This window comes from Oncorhynchus keta, chromosome 19 (genome assembly GCF_023373465.1).
Source record: "Oncorhynchus keta strain PuntledgeMale-10-30-2019 chromosome 19, Oket_V2, whole genome shotgun sequence".
NCBI classification, from domain to species: Eukaryota; Metazoa; Chordata; class Actinopteri; order Salmoniformes; family Salmonidae; genus Oncorhynchus; species Oncorhynchus keta.
This window is the reverse complement of record NC_068439.1, coordinates 12,494,389-12,521,888: the sequence shown is the minus strand read 5'-3', so window position 1 is coordinate 12,521,888 and position 27,500 is coordinate 12,494,389. Positions and strand designations below refer to the sequence as shown.

The 27,500-nt window shown below is 44.3% G+C and overlaps 1 protein-coding gene and 1 long non-coding RNA gene across 2 annotated transcripts in view; one reads left to right on the top strand and one right to left on the bottom strand.

Annotated features, from left to right (window-relative positions):
- LOC118372806 (rap guanine nucleotide exchange factor 5) overlaps positions 1-27,500 on the top strand; it is a 95,988-nt gene that overhangs the window by 54,450 nt on the left and 14,038 nt on the right. The window contains exons 10-15 of the mRNA XM_052471803.1: positions 15,850-15,995; positions 17,186-17,286; positions 21,960-22,038; positions 24,227-24,368; positions 24,982-25,073; positions 26,578-26,608. Coding sequence (XP_052327763.1) covers positions 15,850-15,995; positions 17,186-17,286; positions 21,960-22,038; positions 24,227-24,368; positions 24,982-25,073; positions 26,578-26,608 — 591 coding nt within the window. The remainder of the gene's footprint in view (positions 1-15,849; positions 15,996-17,185; positions 17,287-21,959; positions 22,039-24,226; positions 24,369-24,981; positions 25,074-26,577; positions 26,609-27,500) is intronic.
- LOC127909236 (uncharacterized) lies at positions 4,470-6,991 on the bottom strand. The gene is made up of 3 exons (XR_008070335.1): positions 5,132-6,991; positions 4,619-5,077; positions 4,470-4,537 (listed from the first exon to the last, which is right to left on the bottom strand). It is a non-coding gene; the product is annotated as an uncharacterized LOC127909236 (long non-coding RNA).

Below are 27,500 nucleotides of genomic sequence, written 5' to 3'. Positions count from 1 at the left end.
GAGGTCATTTATTTGGAGGTTATTTATCTGGAGGTTATTTACCTGGAGGTTATTTATCTGGAGGTTATTTATCTGGAGGTTATTTATCTGGAGGTTATTTATCTGGAGGTTATTTATCTGGAGGTCATATTTATCTGGAGGTCATTTATCTGGAGGTTATTTACCTGGAGGTTATTTATCTGGAGGTTATATTTATCTGGAGGTCATTTATCTGGAGGTTATTTATCTGGAGGTTATTTATCTGGAGGTCATTTATCTGGAGGTCATTTATCTGGAGGTCATTTATCTGGAACATTTTAGATCAGGAGTTAAATCCAAATCGAAACTGTAGAAATTATAATGAACCGGCATTCATACAGTTTATTGACTGTCTAGCAGTTTGACACCCAGGTCTTAGATAGTTAACTTATAGTTAGTTATAAGCAGTGGTGTAGCACTCACACATGCCTTGATTAGAGTCTGATATTATCTGATGTGACATCACTCACACGTGCCTTGATTAGAGTCTGATATTATCTGATGTGACATCACTCACACATGCCTTGATTAGAGTCTGATATTATCTGATGTGACATCACTCACACATGCCTTGATTAGAGTCTGATATTATCTGATGTGACATCACTCACACATGCCTTGATTAGAGTCTGATATTATCTGATGTGACATCACTCACACATGCCTTGATTAGAGTCTGATATTATCTGATGTGACATCACTCACACATGCCTTGATTAGAGTCTGATATTATCTGATGTGACATCACTCACACATGCCTTGATTAGAGTCTGATATTATCTGATGTGACATCACTCACACATGCCTTGATTAGAGTCTGATATTATCTGATGTGACATCACTCACACATGCCTTGATTAGAGGCTGATATTATCTGATGTGACATCACTCACACATGCCTTGATTAGAGTCTGATATTATCTGATATGACATCACTCACACATGCCTTGATTAGAGGCTGATATTATCTGATGTGACATCACTCACACATGCCTTGATTAGAGGCTGATATTATCTGATGTGACATCACTCACACATGCCTTGATTAGAGTATGATATTATCTGATGTGACATCACTCACACATGCCTTGATTAGAGGCTGATATTATCTGATGTGACATCACTCACACATGCCTTGATTAGAGTCTGATATTATCTGATGTGACATCACTCACACATGCCTTGATTAGAGTCTGATATTATCTGATATGACATCACTCACACATGCCTTGATTAGAGTCTGATATTATCTAATGTGACATCACTCACACATGCCTTGATTAGAGTCTGATATTATCTGATGTGACATCACTCACACATGCCTTGATTAGAGGCTGATATTATCTGATGTGACATCACTCACACATGCCTTGATTAGAGTCTGATATTATCTGATGTGACATCACTCACACATACCTTATAAGAGGCTGATGGTGTCTGATATGACATCACTCACACATACCTTAATTAGAGGCTGATGGTGTCTGATATGACATCACTCACACATACCTTATAAGAGGCTGATGGTGTCTGATATGACATCACTCACACATACCTTAATAAGAGGCTGATGGTGTCTGATATGACATCACTCACACTTACCTTATAAGAGGCTGATGGTGTCTGATATGACATCACTCACACATACCTTAATTAGAGGCTGATGGTGTCTGATATGACATCACTCACACATACCTTATAAGAGGCTGATGGTGTCTGATATGACATCACTCACACATACCTTAATTAGAGGCTGATGGTGTCTGATATGACATCACTCACACATACCTTATAAGAGGCTGATGGTGTCTGATATGACATCACTCACACATACCTTAATAAGAGGCTGATGGTGTCTGATATGACATCACTCACACATACCTTAATTAGAGGCTGATGGTGTCTGATATGACATCACTCACACATACCTTAATAAGAGGCTGATGGTGTCTGATATGACATCACTCACACATACCTTAATTAGAGGCTGATGGTGTCTGATATGACATCACTCACACATACCTTAATTAGAGGCTGATATTATCTGATATGACATCACTCACACATACCTTAATTAGAGTCTGATATTATCTGATATGACATCACTCACACATGCCTTAATTAGAGGCTGATGGTGTCTGATATGACATCACTCAGCATGCCTAAGTATTTCATTTCACATTCCTCAACTGTTACACACTTACTACCTGTCTACACCTACTACCTGTCTACACTTACTACCTGTCTACACTTACTACCTGTCTACACCTACTACCTGTCTACACCTACTACCTGTCTACACTTACTACCTGTCCACACTTACTACCTGTCTACACTTACTACCTGTCTATACCTACTACCTGTCTACACTTACTACCTGTCTACACTTACTACCTGTCTACACCTACTACCTGTCTACACTTACTACCTGTCTACACTTACTACCTGTCTACACTTACTACCTGTCTACACTTACTACCTGTCTACACTTACTACCTGTCTACACTTACTACCTGTCTACACCTACTACCTGTCTACACTTACTACCTGTCTATACCTACTACCTGTCTACACCTACTACCTGTCTACACCTACTACCTGTCTACTACCTATCTGTGTGCGTGTGTGTGTGTGTGTCTGTGTGTGTCTGTGTGTCTCTGTGTGTGTCTCTGTGTGTGGCTGTGTGTGTGTGTGTCTCTGTGTGGCTGTGTGTGTGTCTCTGTGTGTGTCTGTGTGTGTGTGTGTCTCTGTGTCTCTGTGTGTGTCTGTGTGTGTGTGTGTGTCTGTGTTTCTGTTTGTGTGTGTGTGTCTCTGTGTGTCTGTTTGTGTGTATGTGTGTGTGTCTGTGTTTGTGTGTGTGTTTGTGTGTCTGTGTGTCTGTCTGTGTTTGTCTCTGTGTGTGTGTTTGTGTGTGTGTGTGTGTGTGTGTGTGTCTGTGTTTGTCTCTGCGTGTGTGTTTGTGTGTGTGTGTGTGTGTGTGTGTCTCTGTGTGTGTCTCTGTGTGTGTGGCTGTGTGTGTGTGTCTCTGTGTGGCTGTGTGTGTGTCTCTGTGTGTGTCTGTGTGTGTGTGTGTGTCTCTGTGTCTCTGTGTGTGTGTCTGTGTGTGTGTGTGTGTGTGTCTGTGTGTCTGTTTGTGTGTGTGTGTCTCTGTGTGTCTGTTTGTGTGTATGTGTGTGTGTCTGTGTTTGTGTGTGTGTTTGTGTGTCTGTGTGTCTGTCTGTGTTTGTCTCTGTGTGTGTGTTTGTGTGTGTGTGTGTCTGTGTTTGTCTCTGTGTGTGTGTTTGTGTGTGTGTGTGTGTGTGTGTGTGTTTGTCTCTGTGTGTGTGTTTGTTTGTGTGTGTGTGTGTGTCTGTGTTTGTCTCTGTGTGTGTGTTTGGGTGTGTGTGTGTGTGTTTGTGTGTGTGTGTGTGTGTGTGTCTGTGTTTGTCTCTGTGTGTGTGTGTGTGTGTGTGTGTGTGTGTGTGTGTGTGTGTGTGTGTGTGTGTGTGTGTGTGTGTGTGTGTGTGTGTGTGTGTGTGTTTGTCTTTCTGTGTGTGTGGCAGTTAATTTACTTAATGTTTCTCTCAACCATCATTCAGCGTATGTCAGTAAGTATCATTCAACTCATTTTATATTTCATCCCTGCTCATATCTGTATTGTGATAGGTGCCTGGTTCTTGGAAAGGATGTGCAAACCACACACACAAAGAGGTCGGTATAGGAACAGGAAGAGAACAGAGAGTACTTCCTGTAGCTGTTCCATGAGGCCCTCCTTTCCTTTCTGGCCGAACTTTACATCAGTGTTTCACAATGAGTCTCTGTGTCTGAGTGTGTCTGAGTGTGTATGTGTCAGATCAGGGTGTTGTGGACAGGGATAACCCTAACATTAACCCTAACATTAACCCTTAACCCTTAACCCTAACCCAGGGTTAAGTCAATGCCTAACCTTAACCACATAGAGTCAATGCCTAACCTTAACCACGTGGAGTCAATGCCTAACCTTAACCACGTGGAGTCAATGCCTAACCTTAACCACGTGGAGTCAATGCCTAACCTTAACCACTTGGAGTCAATGCCAAACCTTAACCACGTGGAGTCAATGCCTAACCTTAACCACGTAGAGTCAATGCCTAACCTTAACCACTTGGAGTCAATGCCAAACCTTAACCACGTGGAGTCAATGCCTAACCTTAACCACTTGGAGTCAATGCCAAACCTTAACCACGTGGAGTCAATGCCTAACCTTAACCACTTGGAGTCAATGCCAAACCTTAACCACGTGGAGTCAATGCCTAACCTTAACCACTTGGAGTCAATGCCTAACCTTAACCACGTAGAGTCAATGCCAAACCTTAACCACGTGGAGTCAATGCCTAACCTTAACCACATAGAGTCAATGCCAAACCTTAACCACGTGGAGTCAATGCCTAACCTTAACCACATAGAGTCAATGCCAAACCTTAACCACTTGGAGTCAATGCCTAACCTTAACCACATAGAGTCAATGCCAAACCTTAACCACATAGAGTCAATGCCAAACCTTAACCACGTAGAATCAATGCCAAACCTTAACCACGTAGAATCAATGCCAAACCTTAACCACGTAGAATCAATGCCTAACCTTAACCACATAGAGTCAATGCCAAACCTTAACCACGTAGAATCAATGCCAAACCTTAACCACATAGAGTCAATGCCAAACCTTAACCACGTAGAATCAATGCCTAACCTTAACCACATAGAGTCAATGCCAAACCTTAACCACATGGAGTCAATGCCAAACCTTAACCACGTGGAGTCAATGCCAAACCTTAACCACGTGGAGTCAATGCCTAACCTTAACCACGTGGAGTCAATGCCAAACCTTAACCACGTGGAGTCAATGCCTAACCTTAACCACATAGAGTCAATGCCAAACCTTAACCACGTAGAATCAATGCCTAACCTTAACCACGTAGAATCAATGCCTAACCTTAACCACGTAGAGTCAATGCCTAACCTTAACCACGTAGAGTCAATGCCTAACCTTAACCACGTAGAGTCAATGCCTAACCTTAACCACGTAGAGTCAATGCCTAACCTTAACCACGTGGAGTCAATGCCTAACCTTAACCACGTAGAGTCAATGCCTAACCTTAACCACGTAGAGTCAATGCCTAACCTTAACCACGTAGAGTCAATGCCTAACCTTAACCACGTAGAGTCAATGCCTAACCTTAACCACGTAGAGTCAATGCCTAACCTTAACCACGTAGAGTCAATGCCTAACCTTAACCACGTAGAGTCAATGCCTAACCTTAACCACGTAGAGTCAATGCCTAACCTTAACCACGTAGAGTCAATGCCTAACCTTAACCACGTAGAGTCAATGCCTAACCTTAACCACGTAGAGTCAATGCCTAACCTTAACCACGTGGAGTCAATGCCTAACCTTAACCACGTGGAGTCAATGCCTAACCTTAACCACATAGAGTCAATGCCAAACCTTAACCACCCAGTCTTCTGTTGGAACTAATGTGAAAGTCTCTAATATACAACATTCTGACCATTCCTTTCCTTTCACTCCAGGACATTTTTAAACTCTGTTTTTCTATTTCGTCCCGAGCAGACTTTCTCACGCAAAATAGATGTTGTCTTGTGGGGCAGTCACTCTCCAGAGAGTGTGTGTGTGTGTTGTTTTTGGTGTGTGTGTGTGTGTGTGTGTGTGTTGTTTTTGGTGTGTGTGTGTGTTGTTTTTGGAGTGCATGTAAAGGATAGTGTGTGATGTTTTTTGGAGAGAGTGTGTTTGTGTTGCCGTTAGATAAACTGTTTGTTATCAGGAACATTTTTCCCAGAGTCCTCTAGGGTACTGTTTGGTGAAATTAGGTGTTTTCATAAAGTTGCATAACATCACATCTGATCTGGACCACCACACACACACACACACACACACACACACACACACACACACACACACACACACACACACACACACACACACACACACACACACACACACACAGGCACACACAGGCACGCACACACACAGTCACACACAGTCACAGACACACAGTCACAGACACACAGACACAGGCACACACACACACACACACACACACACACACACACAGGCACACACAAACACACACACACAGTCACACACACACAGTCACACACAGGCACACATATACACACACACACACAGTCACATACACACACACACACACACACACACACACACACACACACACACACACACACACACACACACAGTCACACACAGTCACAGACACACACAGTCACACACACTGCTCTGGCCAATGAGCACTGGGTCCGGATTGAAGCCCTGTAGAGGTAACTTAGATAACTAGTCAAATTAATACTATAACCATTCTGTCTGTGTCTTAACTGGTAGACCAAGGAGAGGGCAGGCTACGGCTGGGGAGAGAGGGCAGGAGAGAGGGCAGGCTACGGCTGGGAGGAGAGAGGGCAGGCTACGGCTGGGAGGAGAGGGGGCAGGCTACGGCTGGGAGGAGAGAGGGCAGGCTACGGCTGGGAGGAGCGAGGGCAGGCTACGGCTGGGAATGAGAGAGGACAGGGGAGTGGACAGGCTACGGCTGGGAGGAGAGAGGACAGGCTACGGCTGGGAGGAGAGAGGACAGGCTACGGCTGGGAGGAGAGAGGACAGGCTACGGCTGGGAGGAGAGAGGACAGGCTACGGCTAGGAGGAGAGAGGACAGGCTACGGCTGGGAGGAGAGAGGACAGGCTACGGCTAGGAGGAGAGAGGACAGGCTACGGCTGGGGAGAGAGAAGACAGCGGAGAGGGCAGGCTACGGCTGGGCGGAGAGAGGACAGGCTATGGCTGGGGAGAGAGAGGACAGGCTAGGGATGGGAGAGAGAGGACAGGCTAGGGCTGGAGGAGAGAGGACAGGCTAGGGCTGGGAGGAGAGAAGACAGGGGAGAGGGCAGGCTAGGGCTGGAGGAGAGAGGACAGGCTAGGGCTGGGAGGAGAGAGGACAGGCTAGGGATGGGAGGAGAGAAGACAGGGGAGAGGGCAGGCTAGGGCTGGAGGAGAGAGGACAGGCTAGGGATGGGAGGAGAGAGGACAGGCTAGGGATGGGAGGAGAGAGGACAGGCTAGGGCTGGGAGGAGAGAGGACAGGCTAGGGATGGCGGAGAGAGGACAGGCTAGGGCTGGGGGGAGAGAGGACAGGCTAGGGCTGGTAGGAGAGAGGACGGGGAGGAGGGCAGGCTACGGCTGGGAAGAAGGAGGACAGGCTACGGATGGGGGGAGAGAGGACAGGCTACGGCTGGGGGGAGAGAGGACAGGCTACAGCTGGGAGGAGAGAGGACAGGCTACGGCTGGGAGGAGCGAGGGCAGGCTACGGCTGGGAGGAGAGAGGACAGGCTACGGCTGGGAGGAGAGAGGACAGGCTACGGCTGGGAGGAGAGAGGACAGGCTACGGCTGGAAGGAGAGAGGACAGGCTACGGCTGGGAGGAGAGAGGACAGGCTACGGCTAGGAGGAGAGAGGACAGGGGAGAGGACAGGCTAGGGATGGGAGGAGAGAGGACAGGCTAGGGCTGGGAGGAGAGAGGACAGGCTATGGCTGGGGAGAGAGAGGACAGGCTAGGGATGGGGGAGAGGACAGGCTAGGGCTGGTAGGAGAGAGGACGGGGAGGAGGGCAGGCTACGGCTGGGAAGAAGGAGGACAGGCTACGGCTGGGGAGAGAGAGGACAGGCTAGTGCTGGGAGGAGAGAGGACAGGGGAGAGGGCAGGCTACGGCTGGGAAAAAGGAGGACAGGCTACGGCTGGGAGGAGACAGGACAGGCTACGGCTGGGAGGAGAGAGGACAGGAGAGAGGACAGGCTACGGCTGGAAGGAGAGAGAGGACAGGCTACGGCTGGGGAGAGAGAGGACAGGCTACGGCTGGGAGGAGAGAGGACAGGCTACGGCTAGGAGGAGAGAGGACAGGGGAGAGGGCAGGCTTCGGCTGGGAGGAGAGAGGACAGGCTATGGCTGGGGGGAGAGAGGACAGGAGAGAGAGGGCAGGCTACAGCTGTGAGGAGAGAGGACAGGGGTCAGAGGACAGGCTAGGGCTGGGAGGAGAGAGGACAGGCTACGGCTGGGAGGAGACAGGACAGGAGTGAGGGCAGGCTACGGCTGGGAGGAGAGAGGACAGGCTACGGCTGGGAGGAGAGAGGACAGGCTACGGCTGGGAGGAGACAGGACAGGTGTGAGGGCAGGCTACGGCTGGGAGGAGAGAGGACAGGGGTCAGAGGACAGGCTAGGGCTGGGAGGAGAGAGGACAGGCTAGGGCTGGTAGGAGAGAGGACGGGGAGGAGGGCAGGCTACGGCTGGGAAAAAGGAGGACAGGCTACGGCTGGGAGGAGAGAGAGGACAGGCTACGGCTGGGAGGAGAGAGAGGACAGGCTACGGCTGGGGAGAGAGAGGACAGGCTACGGCTGGGAGGAGAGAGGACAGGCTACGGCTGGGAGGAGACAGGACAGGGGTGAGGGCAGGCTACGGCTGGGAGGAGAGAGGACAGGCTACGGCTGGGAGGAGAGAGGACAGGCTACGGCTGGGAGGAGAGAGGACAGGAGAGAAGACAGGCTACGGCTGGGAGGAGAGAGGACAGGCTACGGCTAGGAGGAGAGAGGACAGACTACGGCTGGGAGGAGAGAGGACAGGCTACGGCTAGGAGGAGAGAGGACAGGAGAGAGGACAGGCTCCGGCTGGGAGGATAGAGGACAGGCTACGGCTGGGAGGAGAGAGGACAGGCTACGGCTGGGAGGAGAGAGGACAGGCTACGGCTAGGAGGAGAGAGGACAGGAGAGAGGACAGGCTCCGGCTGGGAGGAGAGAGGGCAGGGAAGAGAGCACAGGCTAGGGCTGGGAGGAGAGAGGACAGGCTACGGCTGGGAGGAGACAGGACAGGCTACGGCTGGGAGGAGAGAGGACAGGAGAGAGGACAGGCTACGGCTGGGAGGAGAGAGGGCAGGGGAGAGAGGACAGGCTAGGGCTGGGGGGAGAGAGGACAGAGGAGGGATAAGAGGAGAGAGGACAGGGGAAGGATAAGAGGAGAGAGGACAGGGGAAGGATAAGAGGAGAGAGGACAGGAGAGGTCTATGAGGAGAGAGGACAGGAGAGGTCTATGATGAGAGAGGACAGGGGAGGGCTATGAGGAGAGAGGACAGGAGAGGTCTATGAGGAGAGAGGACAGGAGAGGTCTATGATGAGAGAGGACAGGGGAGGGCTATGAGGAGAGAGGACAGGAGAGGTCTATGAGGAGAGAGGACAGGAGAGGTCTATGAGGAGAGAGGACAGGAGAGGTCTATGAGGAGAGAGGACAGGAGAGGTCTATGAGGAGAGAGGACAGGAGAGGTTATGAGGAGAGAGGACAGGGGAGGGCTATGAGGAGAGAGGACAGAAGAGGTCTATGAGGAGAGAGGACAGGAGAGGTCTATGAGGAGAGAGGACAGGAGAGGTCTATGAGGAGAGAGGACAGGAGAGGTCTTTGAGGAGAGAGGACAGGAGAGGTCTATGAGGAGAGAGGACAGGAGAGGTCTATGTGGAGAGAGGACAGGAGAGGTCTATGAGGAGAGAGGACAGGAGAGGTCTATGAGGAGTTAGGACAGGGGAGGGCTATGAGGAGAGAGGACAGGAGAGGTCTATGAGGAGAGAGGACAGGAGAGATCTATGAGGAGAGAGGACAGGAGAGGTCTATGAGGAGAGAGGACAGGAGAGGTCTTTGAGGAGAGAGGACAGGAGAGGTCTATGAGGAGAGAGGACAGGGGAGGTCTATGAGGAGAGAGGACAGGGGAGGGCTGGGGGAGAGAGGACAGGAGAGGTCTATGAGGAGAGAGGACAGGGGAGGTCTATGAGGAGAGAGGACAGGGGAGGTCTATGAGGAGAGAGGACAGGAGAGGTCTATGAGGAGAGAGGACAGGAGAGGTCTATGAGGAGAGAGGACAGGGGAGGGCTGGGGGGAGAGAGGACAGGAGAGGTCTTTGAGGAGAGAGGACAGGAGACGTCTATGAGGAGAGAGGACAGGAGAGGTCTATGAGGAGAGAGGACAGGGGAGGTCTATGAGGAGAGAGGACAGGAGAGGTCTATGAGGAGAGAGGACAGGGGAAGGCTGGGGGGAGAGAGGATAGGAAGGATAACACCTGGTGAGAGGATCAGATGACATCATCATCTGCCGAGCACCTGGTAAGGGGGCCATTAACACATGAGTCATGAGAAAGCACACACACAGTCTTTGTGTATTGAGTAGTTTTGGTCCTTCTGTGACAGGTGTGTGTGTGTGTGTGTGTGTGTGTGTGTGTGTGTGTGTGTGTGTGTGTGTGTGTGTGTGTGTGTGTGTGTGTGTGTGTGTGTGTGTGTGTGTGTGTGTGTGTGTGTCCTTGCTCCAGGCCTTGCAGCAGCAACATCTGTTTGATAAAGATCCTATACTACTATGCTATACTGCTAAACTATACCACCATACTATACCACTATACTACTATACTTCCAAAATATACCACTATACTATACAACTAAACCATGCCACTATACTACTATACTACACTGCTGTACTATACCACTAAACGATACTGCCATGCTATACTACTATACCGCTAAACCATACCGCTAAACTATACCGCTAAACTATACCACCATACTATACTACTGAACTATACCACCATACTATACCACTATACTACTAAACTATGCCGCTAAACTATACCACCATACTACTAAACTATACCACCAAACTATACCACTATACTACCAAACTATACCGCTAAGCTATACCACCATACTATACTACTATACTACTAAACTATACCGCTAAACTATACCACCATGCTATACTACTATACTACTAAACTATACTGCTAAGCTATACCACCATACTATACTACTATACTACTAAACTATGCCGCTATACTATACCACTATACTATGCTACTATACTGCCGAACTATACTGCAATACTATACTACTATACCATGATACTATACTACTGAACTGTACCGCTATACTATACTACTATACTATGCTACTATAATACTGAACTATACTGCACTACTATACCACTATACCATGCTACTATACTACTGAACTATACTGCAATACTATACAACAAAAATATGCCACTATATGACTATACTGCTAAATTATAGCGCTATAATTTACCACTATACTACACTGCGATACAACTAAACTATACCACCATACTATACTACTATACTGCTAAACTATAGCGCTATACTTTACCACCATACTACACTGCTATACCACTAAACTATACCACCATACTATACTACTGTACTGCTAAACTATAGCGCTATACTTTGCCACTATACTACACTGCTATACAACTAAACTATACCACCATACTATACTACTATACTACTAAACTATACCGCTAAACTATACCACTATACTATACAACTAAACTATACTCCTGTACTATTCTACTATACTACCAAACTATACTGCTATACTATACCACTATAATATACAACTAAACTATACCACTAAACTATCCCGCTATACGATACCACTATACTATACAACTAAACTATACCACTATACTATACAACTGTACTATACCACTATACTACACTATGCCACTATACTATATTACCATACTATGCTACCAAGCTATACCGCTATACTATACAACTAAACTATACCACTATACTATACCACTATACTACCAGACTATACCGCTATGCTACACCGCTATGCTATACTACTATACTACTATACTATACCACTGAACTATACCACTGAACTATACCACTATACTACACTACTATGCTACACCACTATACTACCATACTATGCTGCTATACTATACTGCTTTACTGTTCCATACTACTATACCACCAAGCTATACAACTATACTATAAAGCTAAACTATACCACCATACTATACTACTATACTGTACCACTATGCTATACTACTATACTGGGCTAATGTACTGTACTACTGAACTATACAACAGTACTGTACTACTATGCTATACTACTAAGTTATACCGCTATACTATACCACTATACTATACTACTATACTGTACCACTATACTACTATACTATACTACTATACTATACTGCTATACTATACCACTATACTATACTACTATACTATACTACTAGACTATACCACTATACTACCAGACTATACCGCTATGCTACACCGCTATGCTATACTACTATACTACTATACTATACCACTGAACTATACCACTGAACTATACCACTATACTACACTACTATGCTACACCACTATACTACCATACTATGCTGCTATACTATACTGCTTTACTGTTCCATACTACTATACCACCAAGCTATACAACTATACTATAAAGCTAAACTATACCACCATACTATACTACCATTCTGTCTATACTCTATATAATACCAATGGACCATTCTGTCTATACAATACTAATGGACCATTCTGTCTATACTCTATACAATACCAATGGACCATTCTGTCTATACAATACCAATGGACCATTCTGTCTATACTCTATATAATACCAATGGACCATTCTGTCTATACTCTATACAATACCAATGGACCATTCTGTCTATATAATACCAATGGACCATTCTGTCTATACTCTATATAATACCAATGGACCATTCTGTCTATACTCTATACAATACCAATGGACCATTCTGTCTATACAATACCAATGGACCATTCTGTCTATATAATACAAATGGACCATTCTGTCTATACTCTATACAATACCAATGGACCATTCTGTCTATACTCTATACAATACCAATGGACCATTCTGTCTATACTCTATACAATACCAATGGACCATTCTGTCTATACTCTATACAATACTAATGGACCATTCTGTCTATACTCTATACAATACTAATGGACCATTCTGTCTATACTCTATACATACAATACTAATGGACCATTCTGTCTATACTCTATATAATACCAATGGACCATTCTGTCTATACTCTATACAATACCAATGGACCATTCTGTCTATACTCTATATAATACCAATGGACCATTCTGTCTATACTCTATACAATACCAATGGACCATTCTGTCTATACTCTATACAATACTAATGGACCATTCTGTCTATACTCTATACAATACTAATGGACCATTCTGTCTATATAATACCAATGGACCATTCTGTCTATACTCTATACAATACTAATGGACCATTCTGTCTATACTCTATACAATACTAATGGACCATTCTGTCTATACTCTATACAATACCAAAGGACCATTCTGTCTATATAATACCAATGGACCATTCTGTCTATACTCTATACAATACTAATGGACCATTCTGTCTATACTCTATACAATACCAATGGACCATTCTGTCTATACTCTATACAATACCAATGGACCATTCTGTCTATACTCTATACAATACTAATGGACCATTCTGTCTATACTCTATACAATACTAATGGACCATTCTGTCTATACTCTATACAATACTAATCGACCATTCTGTCTATACTCTATACAATACTAATCGACCATTCTGTCTATACTCTATACAATACCAATGGACCATTCTGTCTATACAATACCAATGGACCATTCTGTCTATACTCTATATAATACCAATGGACCATTCTGTCTATACTCTATACAATACCAATGGACCATTCTGTCTATATAATACCAATGGACCATTCTGTCTATACTCTATATAATACCAATGGACCATTCTGTCTATACTCTATACAATACCAATGGACCATTCTGTCTATACAATACCAATGGACCATTCTGTCTATATAATACAAATGGACCATTCTGTCTATACTCTATACAATACCAATGGACCATTCTGTCTATACTCTATACAATACCAATGGACCATTCTGTCTATACTCTATACAATACCAATGGACCATTCTGTCTATACTCTATACAATACTAATGGACCATTCTGTCTATACTCTATACAATACTAATGGACCATTCTGTCTATACTCTATACAATACTAATGGACCATTCTGTCTATACTCTATATAATACCAATGGACCATTCTGTCTATACTCTATACAATACCAATGGACCATTCTGTCTATACTCTATATAATACCAATGGACCATTCTGTCTATACTCTATACAATACCAATGGACCATTCTGTCTATACTCTATACAATACCAATGGACCATTCTGTCTATACTCTATACAATACCAATGGACCATTCTGTCTATACTCTATACAATACCAATGGACCATTCTGTCTATACTCTATATAATACCAATGGACCATTCTGTCTATACTCTATACAATACCAATGGACCATTCTGTCTATACTCTATACAATACCAATGGACCATTCTGTCTATACTCTATACAATACTAATGGACCATTACGTCTATACTCTATACAATACCAATGGACCATTCTGTCTATACTCTATACAATACCAAAGGACCATTCTGTCTATACAATACCAAAGGACCATTCTGTCTATACTCTATACAATACCAATGGACCATTCTGTCTATACTCTATATAATACCAAAGGACCATTCTGTCTATACTCTATATAATACCAATGGACCATTCTGTCTATACTCTATACAATACCAATGGACCATTCTGTCTATACTCTATACAATACCAATGGACCATTCTGTCTATACTCTCTATACAATACTAATGGACCATTCTGTCTATACTCTATACAATACTAATGGACCATTATGTCTATACTCTATACAATACCAATGGACCATTCTGTCTATACTCTATACAATACCAATGGAACATTCTGTCTATACTCTATACAATACCAAAGGACCATTCTGTCTATACAATACCAAAGGACCATTCTGTCTATACTCTATACAATACCAATGGACCATTCTGTCTATACTCTATATAATACCAAAGGACCATTCTGTCTATACTCTATATAATACCAATGGACCATTCTGTCTATACTCTATACAATACTAATGCACCATTCTGTCTATACTCTATACAATACTAATGGACCATTCTGTCTATACTCTATACAATACTAATGGACCATTCTGTCTATACTCTATATAATACCAATGGACCATTCTGTCTATACTCTATATAATACCAATGGACCATTCTGTCTATACTCTATACAATACTAATGGACCATTCTGTCTATACTCTATACAATACCAATGGACCATTCTGTCTATACTCTATACAATACCAATGGACCATTCTGTCTATACTCTATATAATACCAATGGACCATTCTGTCTATACTCTATATAATACCAATGGACCATTCTGTCTATACTCTATATAATACCAATGGACCATTCTGTCTATACTCTATACAATACCAATGGACCATTCTGTCTATACTCTATACAATACTAATGGACCATTCTGTCTATACTCTATACAATACTAATGGACCATTCTGTCTATACTCTATACAATACTAATGGACCATTCTGTCTATACTCTATACAATACCAAATGACCATTCTGTCTATATAATACCAATGGACCATTCTGTCTATACTCTATACAATACTAATGGACCATTCTGTCTATACTCTATACAATACCAATGGACCATTCTGTCTATACTCTATACAATACCAATGGACCATTCTGTCTATACTCTATACAATACTAATGGACCATTCTGTCTATACTCTATACAATACTAATGGACCATTCTGTCTATACTCTATACAATACTAATCGACCATTCTGTCTATACTTTATACAATACTAATCGACCATTCTGTCTATACTCTATACAATACCAATGGACCATTCTGTCTATACTCTATACAATACTAATGGACCATTCTTATCACGTCTGTCTCTCTATACCTCTCTCAGGGAGAAGTGGTAGGGAGGGTGTGTCTTAAGGAAAGGGGGCGGGATGTCCTTGTGCTACAGAGAGTGCCATCATCAGTGACATCATCACCTAATCCCGCCTCATCGCCATCAGGGGGAGGAGCAAGAGAAGAAGATGGAGAGAAGAGGTCAGTATCCTACTTCTCTTTCGCTCTGTCAATCTCAAACTTTTTCTGTGCCTCTCAACCTGTCTTGGTCACTCTCAACTTGTCTCTGTCACTCTCAACCTGTCTCTGTCACTCTCAACCTGTCAACCTGTCTCCGTCACTCTCAACCTGTCTCTGTCACTCTCAACCTGTCTCTGTCACTCTCAACCTGCCTCTGTCGCTCTCAAACTGAGACAGAGGCAGAGAGACAGGGAGAGAGAGCGAGAGAGAGAGAGAGAGAGAGAGAGAGAGAGAGAGAGAGAGAGAGAAAAACAGGGAGAGAGACAGAAACGTGGTGAGAGAGACAGACAGGGAGAGAGCGAGAGTGTGAGACAAAGAGCGAGAGACAGAGCGTGTGAGTGAGAGACAGGGAGAGAGAGAGACAGAGACGGAGAGAGCAACAGAGAGAGAGAGAGAGAGACAGAGACAGGGAGAGAGCGGGCGAGAGAGACAGAGACAGAGAAAGAGATAATAGTTTTCTTGTCTTCAAGGGAGAAAGCAAGACTGTTTGCTGCCTAGAGGGTGTGTTTGTGCTTTATAAAGGGAGTGTGTGTGTGTATGTATATGTGTGTGCGTGTGTGTGGGGGGGGGGGGCTGTGGGAGTGCCTCTGGTGTTAGGCAGGGAGAGGGAGGCCTCAGTACATCTCCTTTTGGCAGTCAGGGGTAGCAGGACAGAGCACCCTGGCCGGGCACGTTGCGCTAGGGAGAGGGGGTCGTCTGGAGGAATTGTAATGGATCAGAGAACAGTCACACTAGTGGAAGCAGAAGATGAAGAAGCTGGTGATGATGATGACCATAGTAGTATGAGTAGTAGTAGTAGTAGTAGTAGTAGTACTGCCGCGACCTTCAACGTCCCTTACCTGCGTTACATTGATGATGAGGATGATGAGGATGAAGATGACTGGAGTAGTCTACCTTACATTGATGAGGAAGGGGGGGGTGAGGAGGAAGAAGAGGACAGGGAAGAAGGCGAGAGGAAAGGTAGCAGCTCTGAGGAATACTGCTCCTGCTGTTCCTCCTGTGTTTCTGGCAGGTGTGTGTGTGTGTGTGTGTGTGTGTGTGTGTGTGTGTGTGTGTGTGTGTGTGTGTGTGTGTGTGTGTGTGTGTGTGTGTGTGTGTGTGTGTGTGTGTGTGTGTGTGTGTAACTCTTCTCTGTGGGGGTCTGTGTGTAGGTATGTGGTGGTGTCTGGAACACCACTGAAGATTCTAGAACACCTGCTGAGTGACCTACGACTGGACGACCAGAGAGGAACGCCGGAGAGCAAAGAGTCTGGTTAGCACACACACACACACCCTGAAGGACTTCATTAGTGTGTTTGTAGGGTATCCACCCACTCTGTCCAGGTTCAAAACGTGCTTTCACTTCCTTATGTTATATAATACATTTTACCAAAACAGATATGATTATTCATGTTCTGAATCGTTCAGGGTTTTCTCTACCACATCATTAACGTTATATCCAAAAAGTCTGATTTCAGAAACAAATAAATCTGATAATAAGGACTGAGCTGTGTTGAGTTGTTGGTTTCTCCTAAGAACTTTTAAGGATTTTACATTTTGTGGCCGTGGTCTTCAAAGTTGTTTCCGCGGGTCACAACAAGCTAAATTGCAATGACACCAAGCTGAATTAAATGTAGAAGGCTTTGAAATAAAAAGCTTGGTATACATTCAGTGCTCCATTGACATTTCACAGAGATACGTTTGTTTTTGTGGTAAATCTACTGAAGAGAACAGGAATTCATATGAAAAGTTTACACTAAAATATGAAAAGTTTACACTAAAATATGAAAAGTGTACACAAAAATATGAAAAGTTTACACTAAAATATGAAAAGTTTACACTAAAATATGAAAAGTGTACACAAAAATATGAAAAGTTTACACTAAAACATGAAAAGTGTACACTAAAATATGAAAAGTTTACACTAAAACATCAAAAGTGTACACTAAAATATGAAAAGTGTACACTAAAACATGAAAAGTGTACACTAAAATATGAAAAGTTTACACTAAAATATGAAAAGTATACACTAAAATATGAAAAGTTTACACTAAAACATGAAAAGTGTACACTAAAATATGAAAAGTTTACACTAAAACATGAAAAGTGTACACTAAAATATGAAAAGTGTACACTAAAACATGAAAAGTGTACACTAAAATATGAAAAGTTTACACTAAAACATGAAAAGTTTAACACTAAAATATGAAAAGTTTACACTAAAATATGAAAAGTGTACACTAAAATATGAAAGGTTTACACTAAAACATGAAAAGTGTACACTAAAATATGAAAAGTGTACACTAAAATATGAAAAGTGTACACTAAAATATGAAAGGTTTACACTAAAATATGAAAAGTTTACACTAAAACATGAAAAGTGTACACTAAAATATGAAAAGTGTCCACTAAAATATGAAAAGTTTACACTAAAACATGAAAAGTATACACTAAAATATGAAAAGTGTACACTAAAATATGAAAAGTGTACACTAAAATATGAAAAGTGTACACTAAAATATGAAAAGTGTACACTAAAACATGAAAAGTATACACTAAAACATGAAAAGTTTACACAAAAATATGAAAGGTTTACACTCAAATATGAAAAGTTTACACTAAAACATGAAAAACATACACTAAAATGTGAAAAGTGTACACTAAAACATGAAAAGTATACACTAAAACATGAAAAGTGTACACTAAAATATGAAAGGTTTACACTAAAATATGAAAGGTTTACACTCAAATATGAAAAGTATACACTAAAACATGAAAAGTGTACACTAAAACATGAAAAGTGTAAACTAAAACATGAAAATTCTACATTTCATGTCTCAAATCAGTATCCATCTGACCTCTGTATTGTTTTATGTCCTGTGGATTCGAGGGGAAAGATGAGATCAATGGGATCCTGTCAGGTGGCCAGTAGCCTTTATTCTTGCTCAGAATCTGATGTGATGACATTTTCCAGATTTTTCTCTGGCCTCTAGTGATTTAGTCACCCTGATTCTGGCCATCCTACAAGGGTAAAAACTACAATAACTTTTGATTTGATTACGATAGAGACATGAGGTTTGAACCATTGGTTTTCATAGAGGATTATCTACGTGTGCACCAGTCCCTCGCCTGCTCTCAAAATATGGCCATTCTCTCTTTCATTCTCTCTTTCATTCTCTCTCTCTCATTCTCTCTCTCATTCTCTCTCTCATTCTCTCTCTCATTCTCTCTCTCATTCTCTCTCATTCTCTCTTTCATTCTCTCTCATTTTCTCTCTTTCATTCTCTCTTTCATTCTCTCTCATTCTCTCTCTCATTCTCTCTCTTTCATTCTCTCTTTCATTCTCTCATTCTCTCTCTCTCATTCTCTCTTTCATTCTCTCTCTCATTCTCTCTCTCATTCTCTCTCTCATTCTCTCTCTCATTCTCTCTTTCATTCTCTCTCTCATTCTCTCTCTCTCATTCTCTCTTTCATTCTCTCTCTCATTCTCTCTCTCTCATTCTCTCTTTTTCATTCTCTCTTTCATTCTGTCTCTCATTCTCTCTCTTTCATTCTCTTTCTTTCTCTCTCTTTCATTCTCTCTCTTTCATTCTCTTTCTTTCTCTCTCTTTCATTCTCTCATTCTCGCTCTCTTTCATTCTCTCTCTTCTCTCATTCTCTCTTTCTCGCTCTCTTTCATTCTCTCTTTCATTCTCTCTTTCTTTCTCTCTCTCTCATTCTCTCTTTCATTCTCTCTCTCATTCTCTCTCTCATTCTCTCTCTCATTCTCTCTCTCATTCTCTCTCATTCTCTCTTTTATTCTCTCTTTCATTCTCTCTCTTTCATTTTCTTTCTTTCTCTCTCTTTCATTCTCTCTTTCTTTCTCTCTTTCATTCTCTCTCTTAGGAATGTATTGTAGCTATAATCCCTGGTGATTCGTTTTCTTCATTGTGACTGTGTAACAGGAGCAAGGAGTGGGTGGTTGCGTGTGTGTGTGTGTGTGTGTGTGTGTGTGTGTGTGTGTGTGTGTGTGTGTGTGTGTGTGTGTGTGTGTGTGTGTGTGTGTGTGTGTGTGTGTGTGTGTGTGTGTGGACTGAGGTGCGTTGTCAGTCTGTGGGGGTCCAGACATGTTACAGTCTGAATAACGTCACCTGTTGACAGATGACCATCTTGGGTAGAAGAGTCTTTGGCCCCGAAAACAGAGCTGAAAGGAGGAGATGGAATGAGTAGAGGAGGAGATGAAGGAGAGAGAGAGCGAGAGAGAGTGTGTGTGTGTGTGTGTGTGTGTGTGTGTGTGTGTGTGTGTGTGTGTGTGTGTGTGTGTGCGTGCGTGCGTGCGTGCGTGCGTGTGTGTGTGCCTGCCTGCCTGCCTGCCTGCCTGCGTGTGCGTGTGTGTGTTAAGCATCAATAAGCTGAAACAAGCCTAAAGAGCAATTAACCAACAGCACTTCAACACCAGGCTGGGGGTGGTGTGTGTGCTTGTGTGTGTCCTCTCTGTGTGTGTGTGTGTGTGTCTGCTCTCTCTCTCTCTCTCTCTCTCTCTCTCTCTCTCTCTCTCTCTCTCTCTCTCTCTCTCTCTCTCTCTCTCTCTCTCTCTCTCTGTCCCTCTCTGTTTCACTCTCTCTCTCTTCTTCTCTCCCTCCTCCCCTTCCTCTCTCTCCTGTTTCACTCTCTCTCTTGATTTGATTTGACACACACACAAAGACACACTGGAGATGCAAACACACTCATTTACTGACAGGTTTTACTCTCCCTCCCCCTTTCTCTCTCTCTCTCTCTCTCTCTCTCTCTCTCTCTCTCTCTCTCTCTCTCTCTCTCTCTCTCTCTCTCTCTCTCTCTCTCTCTCTCTCTCCCTGTTTCTCTCTCTCTCTCTCTCTCTCTCTCTCTCTGCCTTCGTGTTTGTGTGTTGTGAGTGTGTGTGTGTGCGTGCGTGTGTCTGCGTGTTTGTGTGTGTGTCTGCGTGTTTGTGTGTTGTGAGTGTGTGTGCGTACGTGTGCCTGCGTGTTTGTGTGTTGTGAGTGTGTGTGCGTGAGTGCGTGTGCCTGCGTGTTTGTGTGTTGTGAGTGTGTGTTTGTGCATGTGTGTGCCTACGTATGTGTATTTGTGTGTTGTGTAAGTGAGTGTGTGGAGGAGTTGTTAACATGGAGAAAATGAGAACAGTGTTGGAAGAAGGGTGGAAAATAGGGAGAGTGGGGTGGGACAGAAAGAGGAAGAGGGAGAGAGGAAGGGAAGGAGGCAGAGAGGGAGAGAGGGAGAGAGAGGAAGGGAAGGAGGGAGAGAGGAAGGGAAGGAGAGAGAGAGAGAAGGAGGGAGAGAGAGGAAGGGAAGGAGAGAGAGTGATGAAGGGAAGGAGGGAGAGAGGAAGGGAAGGAGGCAGAGAGGGAGAGAGGGAGAGTAAGGGAAGGAGGGAGAGAGGAAGGGAAGGAGGGAGAGAAGAAGGGAAGGAGAGAGAAAGCAAGCTAAATATACTAATCATTTAAAGTGGTGTTCTATATAAATAAAACGCTTGTTTTCCTTTCTAAGTAAAGATAGCTGGTTAGTTCATTATTTATAGGAACCTAGTGTCAGATAGGAACCTTTCTTCTCCTCCATAATTCATCTCTATCCTCTGCCTTGTGGAACCAGTAGTTTTTGCGCTTTGCCTGCACAGATTCACTAATCTGGATAACACAATAAGAGGTTATTTGGATGCCAGGGCTGGACAGGGAATATCCACCATTACTTTCACCATTCCAGCGAGAAGAGCAGAGGGATATAGATGGTGGCCTGGGCTGGACAGGGAATCAGAGCTCATATAGCGTGTTGCCGTGGGTTCAGAGCTCATATAGCGTGTTGCCGTGGGTACGAGTCTGGCCCATGCCCTTTTGACACAAACCCTCATCCAACTTTTCTGTCACTCTCTCTCTCACTGTCTAAGGTGTATGAAGGTTGTCATGTCTGTGACCTGTGATGCGTTTCCTGTTTCAGAGATGCTGCTGGATGACTTCCTGTTGACGTACCTGGTGTTCATGACGACCAACGACCTCTGTCAGGCCCTGCTCGGACAATATCCTTTACACACTGGTTACACTCTCTCTCTGTGTGTCTCTGTGTGTATGTATTTATGTCTGTGTCTCTGTGTAGTGTGAATGTGTGTAGTGTGAATGTGTGTAGTGTGAATGTGTGTAGTGTGTCTCTGTGTAGTGTGAATGTGTATAGTGTGAATGTGTATAGTGTGTCTCTGTGTAGTGTGAATGTGTATAGTGTGAATGTGTATAGTGTGTCTCTGTGTAGTGTGAATGTGTATAGTGTGTCTCTGTGTAGTGTGAATGTGTGTAGTGTGAATGTGTATAGTGTGAATGTGTATAGTGTGAATGTGTGTAGTGTGAATGTGTATGTGTGTCTCTGTGTAGTGTGAATGTGTGTGTGTGTCTCTGTGTAGTGTGAATGTGTGTGTGTGTCTCTGTGTAGTGTGAATGTGTGTGTGTGTCTCTGTGTAGTGTGAATGTGTGTGTGTGTCTATGTGTAGTGTGAATGTGTGTGTGTGTCTCTGTGTAGTGTGAATGTGTGTGTGTGTCTATGTGTAGTGTGAATGTGTGTGTGTGTCTCTGTGTAGTGTGAATGTGTGTGTGTGTGTCTCTGTGTAGTGTGAATGTGTGTGTGTGTCTATGTGTAGTGTGAATGTGTGTGTGTGTCTCTGTGTAGTGTGAATGTGTGTGTGTGTCTCTGTGTAGTGTGAATGTGTGTGTGTGTCTATGTGTAGTGTGAATGTGTGTGTGTGTCTCTGTGTAGTGTGAATGTGTGTGTGTGTGTCTCTGTGTAGTGTGAATGTGTGTGTGTGTCTATGTGTAGTGTGAATGTGTGTGTGTGTCTCTGTGTAGTGTGAATGTGTGTGTGTGTCTCTGTGTAGTGTGAATGTGTGTGTGTGTCTCTGTGTAGTGTGAATGTGTGTGTGTGTCTCTGTGTAGTGTGAATGTGTGTGTGTGTCTATGTGTAGTGTGAATGTGTGTGTGTGTCTCTGTGTAGTGTGAATGTGTGTGTGTGTGTCTCTGTGTAGTGTGAATGTGTGTGTGTGTCTATGTGTAGTGTGAATGTGTGTGTGTGTCTCTGTGTAGTGTGAATGTGTGTGTGTGTGTCTCTGTGTAGTGTGAATGTGTATGTGTGTCTCTGTGTAGTGTGAATGTGTATGTGTGTCTCTGTGTAGTGTGAATGTGTATGTGTGTCTCTGTGTAGTGTGAATGTGTGTGTGTGTCTCTGTGTAGTGTGAATGTGTGTGTGTGTGTCTCTGTGTAGTGTGAATGTGTGTGTGTGTCTCTGTGTAGTGTGAATGTGTGTGTGTGTCTATGTGTAGTGTGAATGTGTGTGTGTGTCTCTGTGTAGTGTGAATGTGTGTGTGTGTGTCTCTGTGTAGTGTGAATGTGTGTGTGTGTCTCTGTGTAGTGTGAATGTGTGTGTGTGTGTCTCTGTGTAGTGTGAATGTGTGTGTGTCTCTGTGTAGTGTGAATGTGTGTGTGTGTCTCTGTGTAGTGTGAATGTGTGTGTGTGTCTCTGTGTAGTGTGAATGTGTGTGTGTGTCTCTGTGTAGTGTGAATGTGTGTGTGTGTGTCTCTGTGTAGTGTGAATGTGTATGTGTGTCTCTGTGTAGTGTGAATGTGTATGTGTGTCTCTGTGTAGTGTGAATGTGTATGTGTGTCTCTGTGTAGTGTGAATGTGTGTGTGTGTCTCTGTGTAGTGTGAATGTGTGTGTGTGTCTCTGTGTAGTGTGAATGTGTGTGTGTGTCTCTGTGTAGTGTGAATGTGTGTGTGTGTCTCTGTGTAGTGTGAATGTGTGTGTGTGTCTCTGTGTAGTGTGAATGTGTGTGTGTGTCTCTGTGTAGTGTGAATGTGTGTGTGTGTCTCTGTGTAGTGTGAATGTGTGTGTGTGTCTATGTGTAGTGTGAATGTGTGTGTGTGTCTCTGTGTAGTGTGAATGTGTGTGTGTGTTTCTCTGTGTAGTGTGAATGTGTGTGTGTGTCTATGTGTAGTGTGAATGTGTGTGTGTGTCTCTGTGTAGTGTGAATGTGTGTGTGTGTGTCTGTGTAGTGTGAATGTGTGTGTGTGTCTATGTGTAGTGTGAATGTGTGTGTGTGTCTCTGTGTAGTGTGAATGTGTGTAGTGTGAATGTGTGTGTGTGTCTCTGTGTAGTGTGAATGTGTGTGTGTGTCTCTGTGTAGTGTGAATGTGTGTGTGTGTGTGTTGTCCTTAACGTGTCCCACCTACAGCAGTAAGCGTGTGCGTCAGGAGGAAGGGAAGGAGGCCCTCTATAGGAAGAGGAAGGTATTACACCTGGTCTCTCACTGGACACGCCTATATAAGGACTTCCTACGAGAGGACGAACACATCAAGACATTCATGAAGGTTGGACACTGGTTATTACATACATGGGAAATAGCATCACTGCAAATTCTTACACACACACTGATCACTTGGCCTGCTGTAACCTGCTGCTCTGTGCTGTGTTACCATGGTAACCGGAGCGTGAGTGTTGTCATGGGGATAATCTAGTGTAACCCAGGTGATAGTTGCCTAGTAACAAGCAGCAATGGGGATGTATGCTGCATGTCAGTGATAAGTGTGTGTGTGTGTGTCTACGCGCGTATGTTCGTGTGTGTGTGTCTGCGCGCGTGTGTGTGTGTCTGTGTGTCTGCGCGCGCGCGAGTGTGTGTGTCTGTGTCTGCGTGCGCGCGCGTGTGTGTGTGTGTCTGCGCGCGTGTGTGTGTGTCTGTGTGTCTGTGCGCGTGTGTGTGTGTCTGTGTGTCTGCGCGCGCGCGCGCGTGTGTGTGTCTGTGTCTGCGCGCGCGTGTGTGTGTGTGTGTCTGCGCGCTTGTGAATTTGCAGCTATGTTTGTCCCCCAGCACGTCAGCAGATATATTTAGGTTTAAGTACCGTAAATGTATCTCTATAACTGTCTGTTAGAGGTGTATATTAATGTGTGTGTGTGTCTGTGTGTGTGTGCGTGCGTGCGTGTCAGACTCTCTCTAGGTGTGTGTTAGAGGATCTCTATGAGTTTCCATCTCTGGAGAAAGACTTGAAGGAGTTCCAGAAGCTTCTACGACGCAGACAGTGAGTGTGTGTGTGTGTGTGTGTGTGTGTGTGTGTGTGTGTGTGTGTGTGTGTGTGTGTGTGTGTGTGTGTGTGTGTGTGTGTGTGTGTGTGTGTGTGTGTGTGTGTGTGTGTGTGTACAGTACCAGTTTGGGCACACATTTCAGGATTTTTCTTTATTCTTACTATCTTCTACATTGTAGAATAATAGTGAAGACATCAAAACTATGAAATAACACATATGGAATCATGTAGTAACCTACATTAAAAAGTGTTAAAGAAGTGAAAATATATCTTAGATTTGAGATTCTTCAAAGTAGCCCCCCTTTGCCTTGATCACAGCTTTGCACACTCTTGGCATTCTCTCAACCAGCTTCATGAGGAATGATTTTCCAACAGTCTTGAAGGAGTTCCCACATATGCTGAGCAGTTTTCCTTCACTTTGTGGTCCAACTCATCCAAAACCAGGTCGGGTGATTGTGGAGGCCAGGTCATCTGATGCAGCACTCCATCACTCTCCTTCTAGGTCAAATAGTCCTTACACAGCCTGGAGGTGTGTTGGGTCATTGTCATTGTCAATTTCTGAGGCTGGTAACTCTAATGAACTTATCCTCTGCAGCAGAGGTAACTCTGGGTCTTCCTTTCCTGTGGCGGTCCTCATGAGAGCCAGTTTCATCAGAGCGCTTGATGGTTTTTACGACAAGTTGCACTTGAAGAACCTTTAAAATTTATTGAAATGTTCCGGATTGACTGACCTTCATGTCTTAAAGTAATGGTGGACTGTCATTTGTCTTTGCTTATTTGAGCTGTTCTTGCCATAATATGGACTTGGTCTTTTACCAAATAGGGCTCTTCTGTATACAACACAACTGATTGGCTGAAACGCATTAAGAAGAAAATAAATTCCACAAATTAACTTTTAACAAGGCACACCTGTTAATTGAAATGCATTCCAGGTGACTACCTCAAGAAGCTGGTTGAGAGAATGCCAAGAGTGTGCAAAGCTGTGATCAAGGCAAAGGGTGGCTACTTTGAAGAATATAAATTATAAAATCTATTTGGATTTTTTAAACACTTTTTTTTGGTTACTACATGATTCCATATGTGTTATTTCATAGTTTTGATGTCTTCATTATTATTCTACAATGTAGAAAATAGTTGTAAAAAATGTGAAAAGCCCTTGAATGAGTAGGTGTTTCCAAACGTTTGACTGGCGCTGTATGTATGTACAGTATGTGAATATGTATGTGTTGTCTGTGTGCAGCACAAGGACCTCATTGTTTATATGAGACATGAGCACAGCCTAGGGCAGTGTGTGTGTGTGTGTGTGTGTGTGTGTGTGTGTGTGTGTGTGTGTGTGTGTGTGTGTGTGTGTGTGTGTGTGTGTGTGTGTGTGTGTGTGTGTGTGTGTGTGTGTGTGTGTGTGTGTGTGTGTGTGTGTGTGTAGCGGGATAGAGGAAATGGAAGCTTCAATCCAAATATGGAGTTAAATGTTTATTAGTTGCTCTGTTTGTTTGTGTTTCAGCACTGTGGATGAATGTCCTCCACAGCAAAAGGTGAGAGGGAGGGAAGAGGGGCGAGGGTAGACAGAGAATATGGGGAGAGAGGGAGGGGCGAGGGTAGACAGAGAATATGGGGAGAGAGGGAGGGGCGAGGGTAGACAGAGAATATGGGGAGAGAGGGAGGGGCGAGGGTAGACAGAGAATATGGGGAGAGAGGGAGGGGCGAGGGTAGACAGAGAATATGGGGAGAGAGGGAGGGGCGAGGGTAGACAGAGAATATGGGGAGAGAGGGAGGGAAGATGGTAGACAGAGAAGATGAGGAGAGAGGGAGGGGCGAGGGTAGACAGAGAATATGGGGAGAGAGGGAGGGAAGAGGGGCGTGGGTAGACAGAGAAGATGGGGAGAGAGGGAGGGAAGAGGGGCGAGGGTAGAAAGAGAATATGGGGAGAGAGGGAGGAAAGAGGGGCAAGGGTAGACAGAGAAGATGGATGAGAGAGGGAGGGAAGACGGGCGAGGGTAGAAAGAGAATATGGGGAGAGAGGGAGGGAAGAGGGGCGAGGGTAGAAAGAGAAGATGGGGAGAGAGGGAGGGAAGAGGGGTGAGGGTAGACAGAGAAGATGGGGAGAGAGGGAGGGAAGAGGGGCGAGGGTAGACAGAGAAGATGGGGAGAGAGGGAGGGAAGAGGGGCGAGGGTAGAAAGAGAAGATGGGGAGAGAGGGAGGGAAGAGGGGCGAGGGAAGACAGAGAAGATGGGGAGAGAGGGAGGGAAGAGGGGCGAGGGTAGAAAGAGAAGATGGGGAGAAAGGGAGGGAAGAGGGGCAAGGGTGGAAAGTATCTGTTACTGCTAAGTTAATAATCTAATGGTTTATATCCAACTGTCCCCTTCTCTCACTTTCGCCATCTCACTTTCTCCCTCTCTCTCTCTCCTCTGCCATCCCCTCTCTCC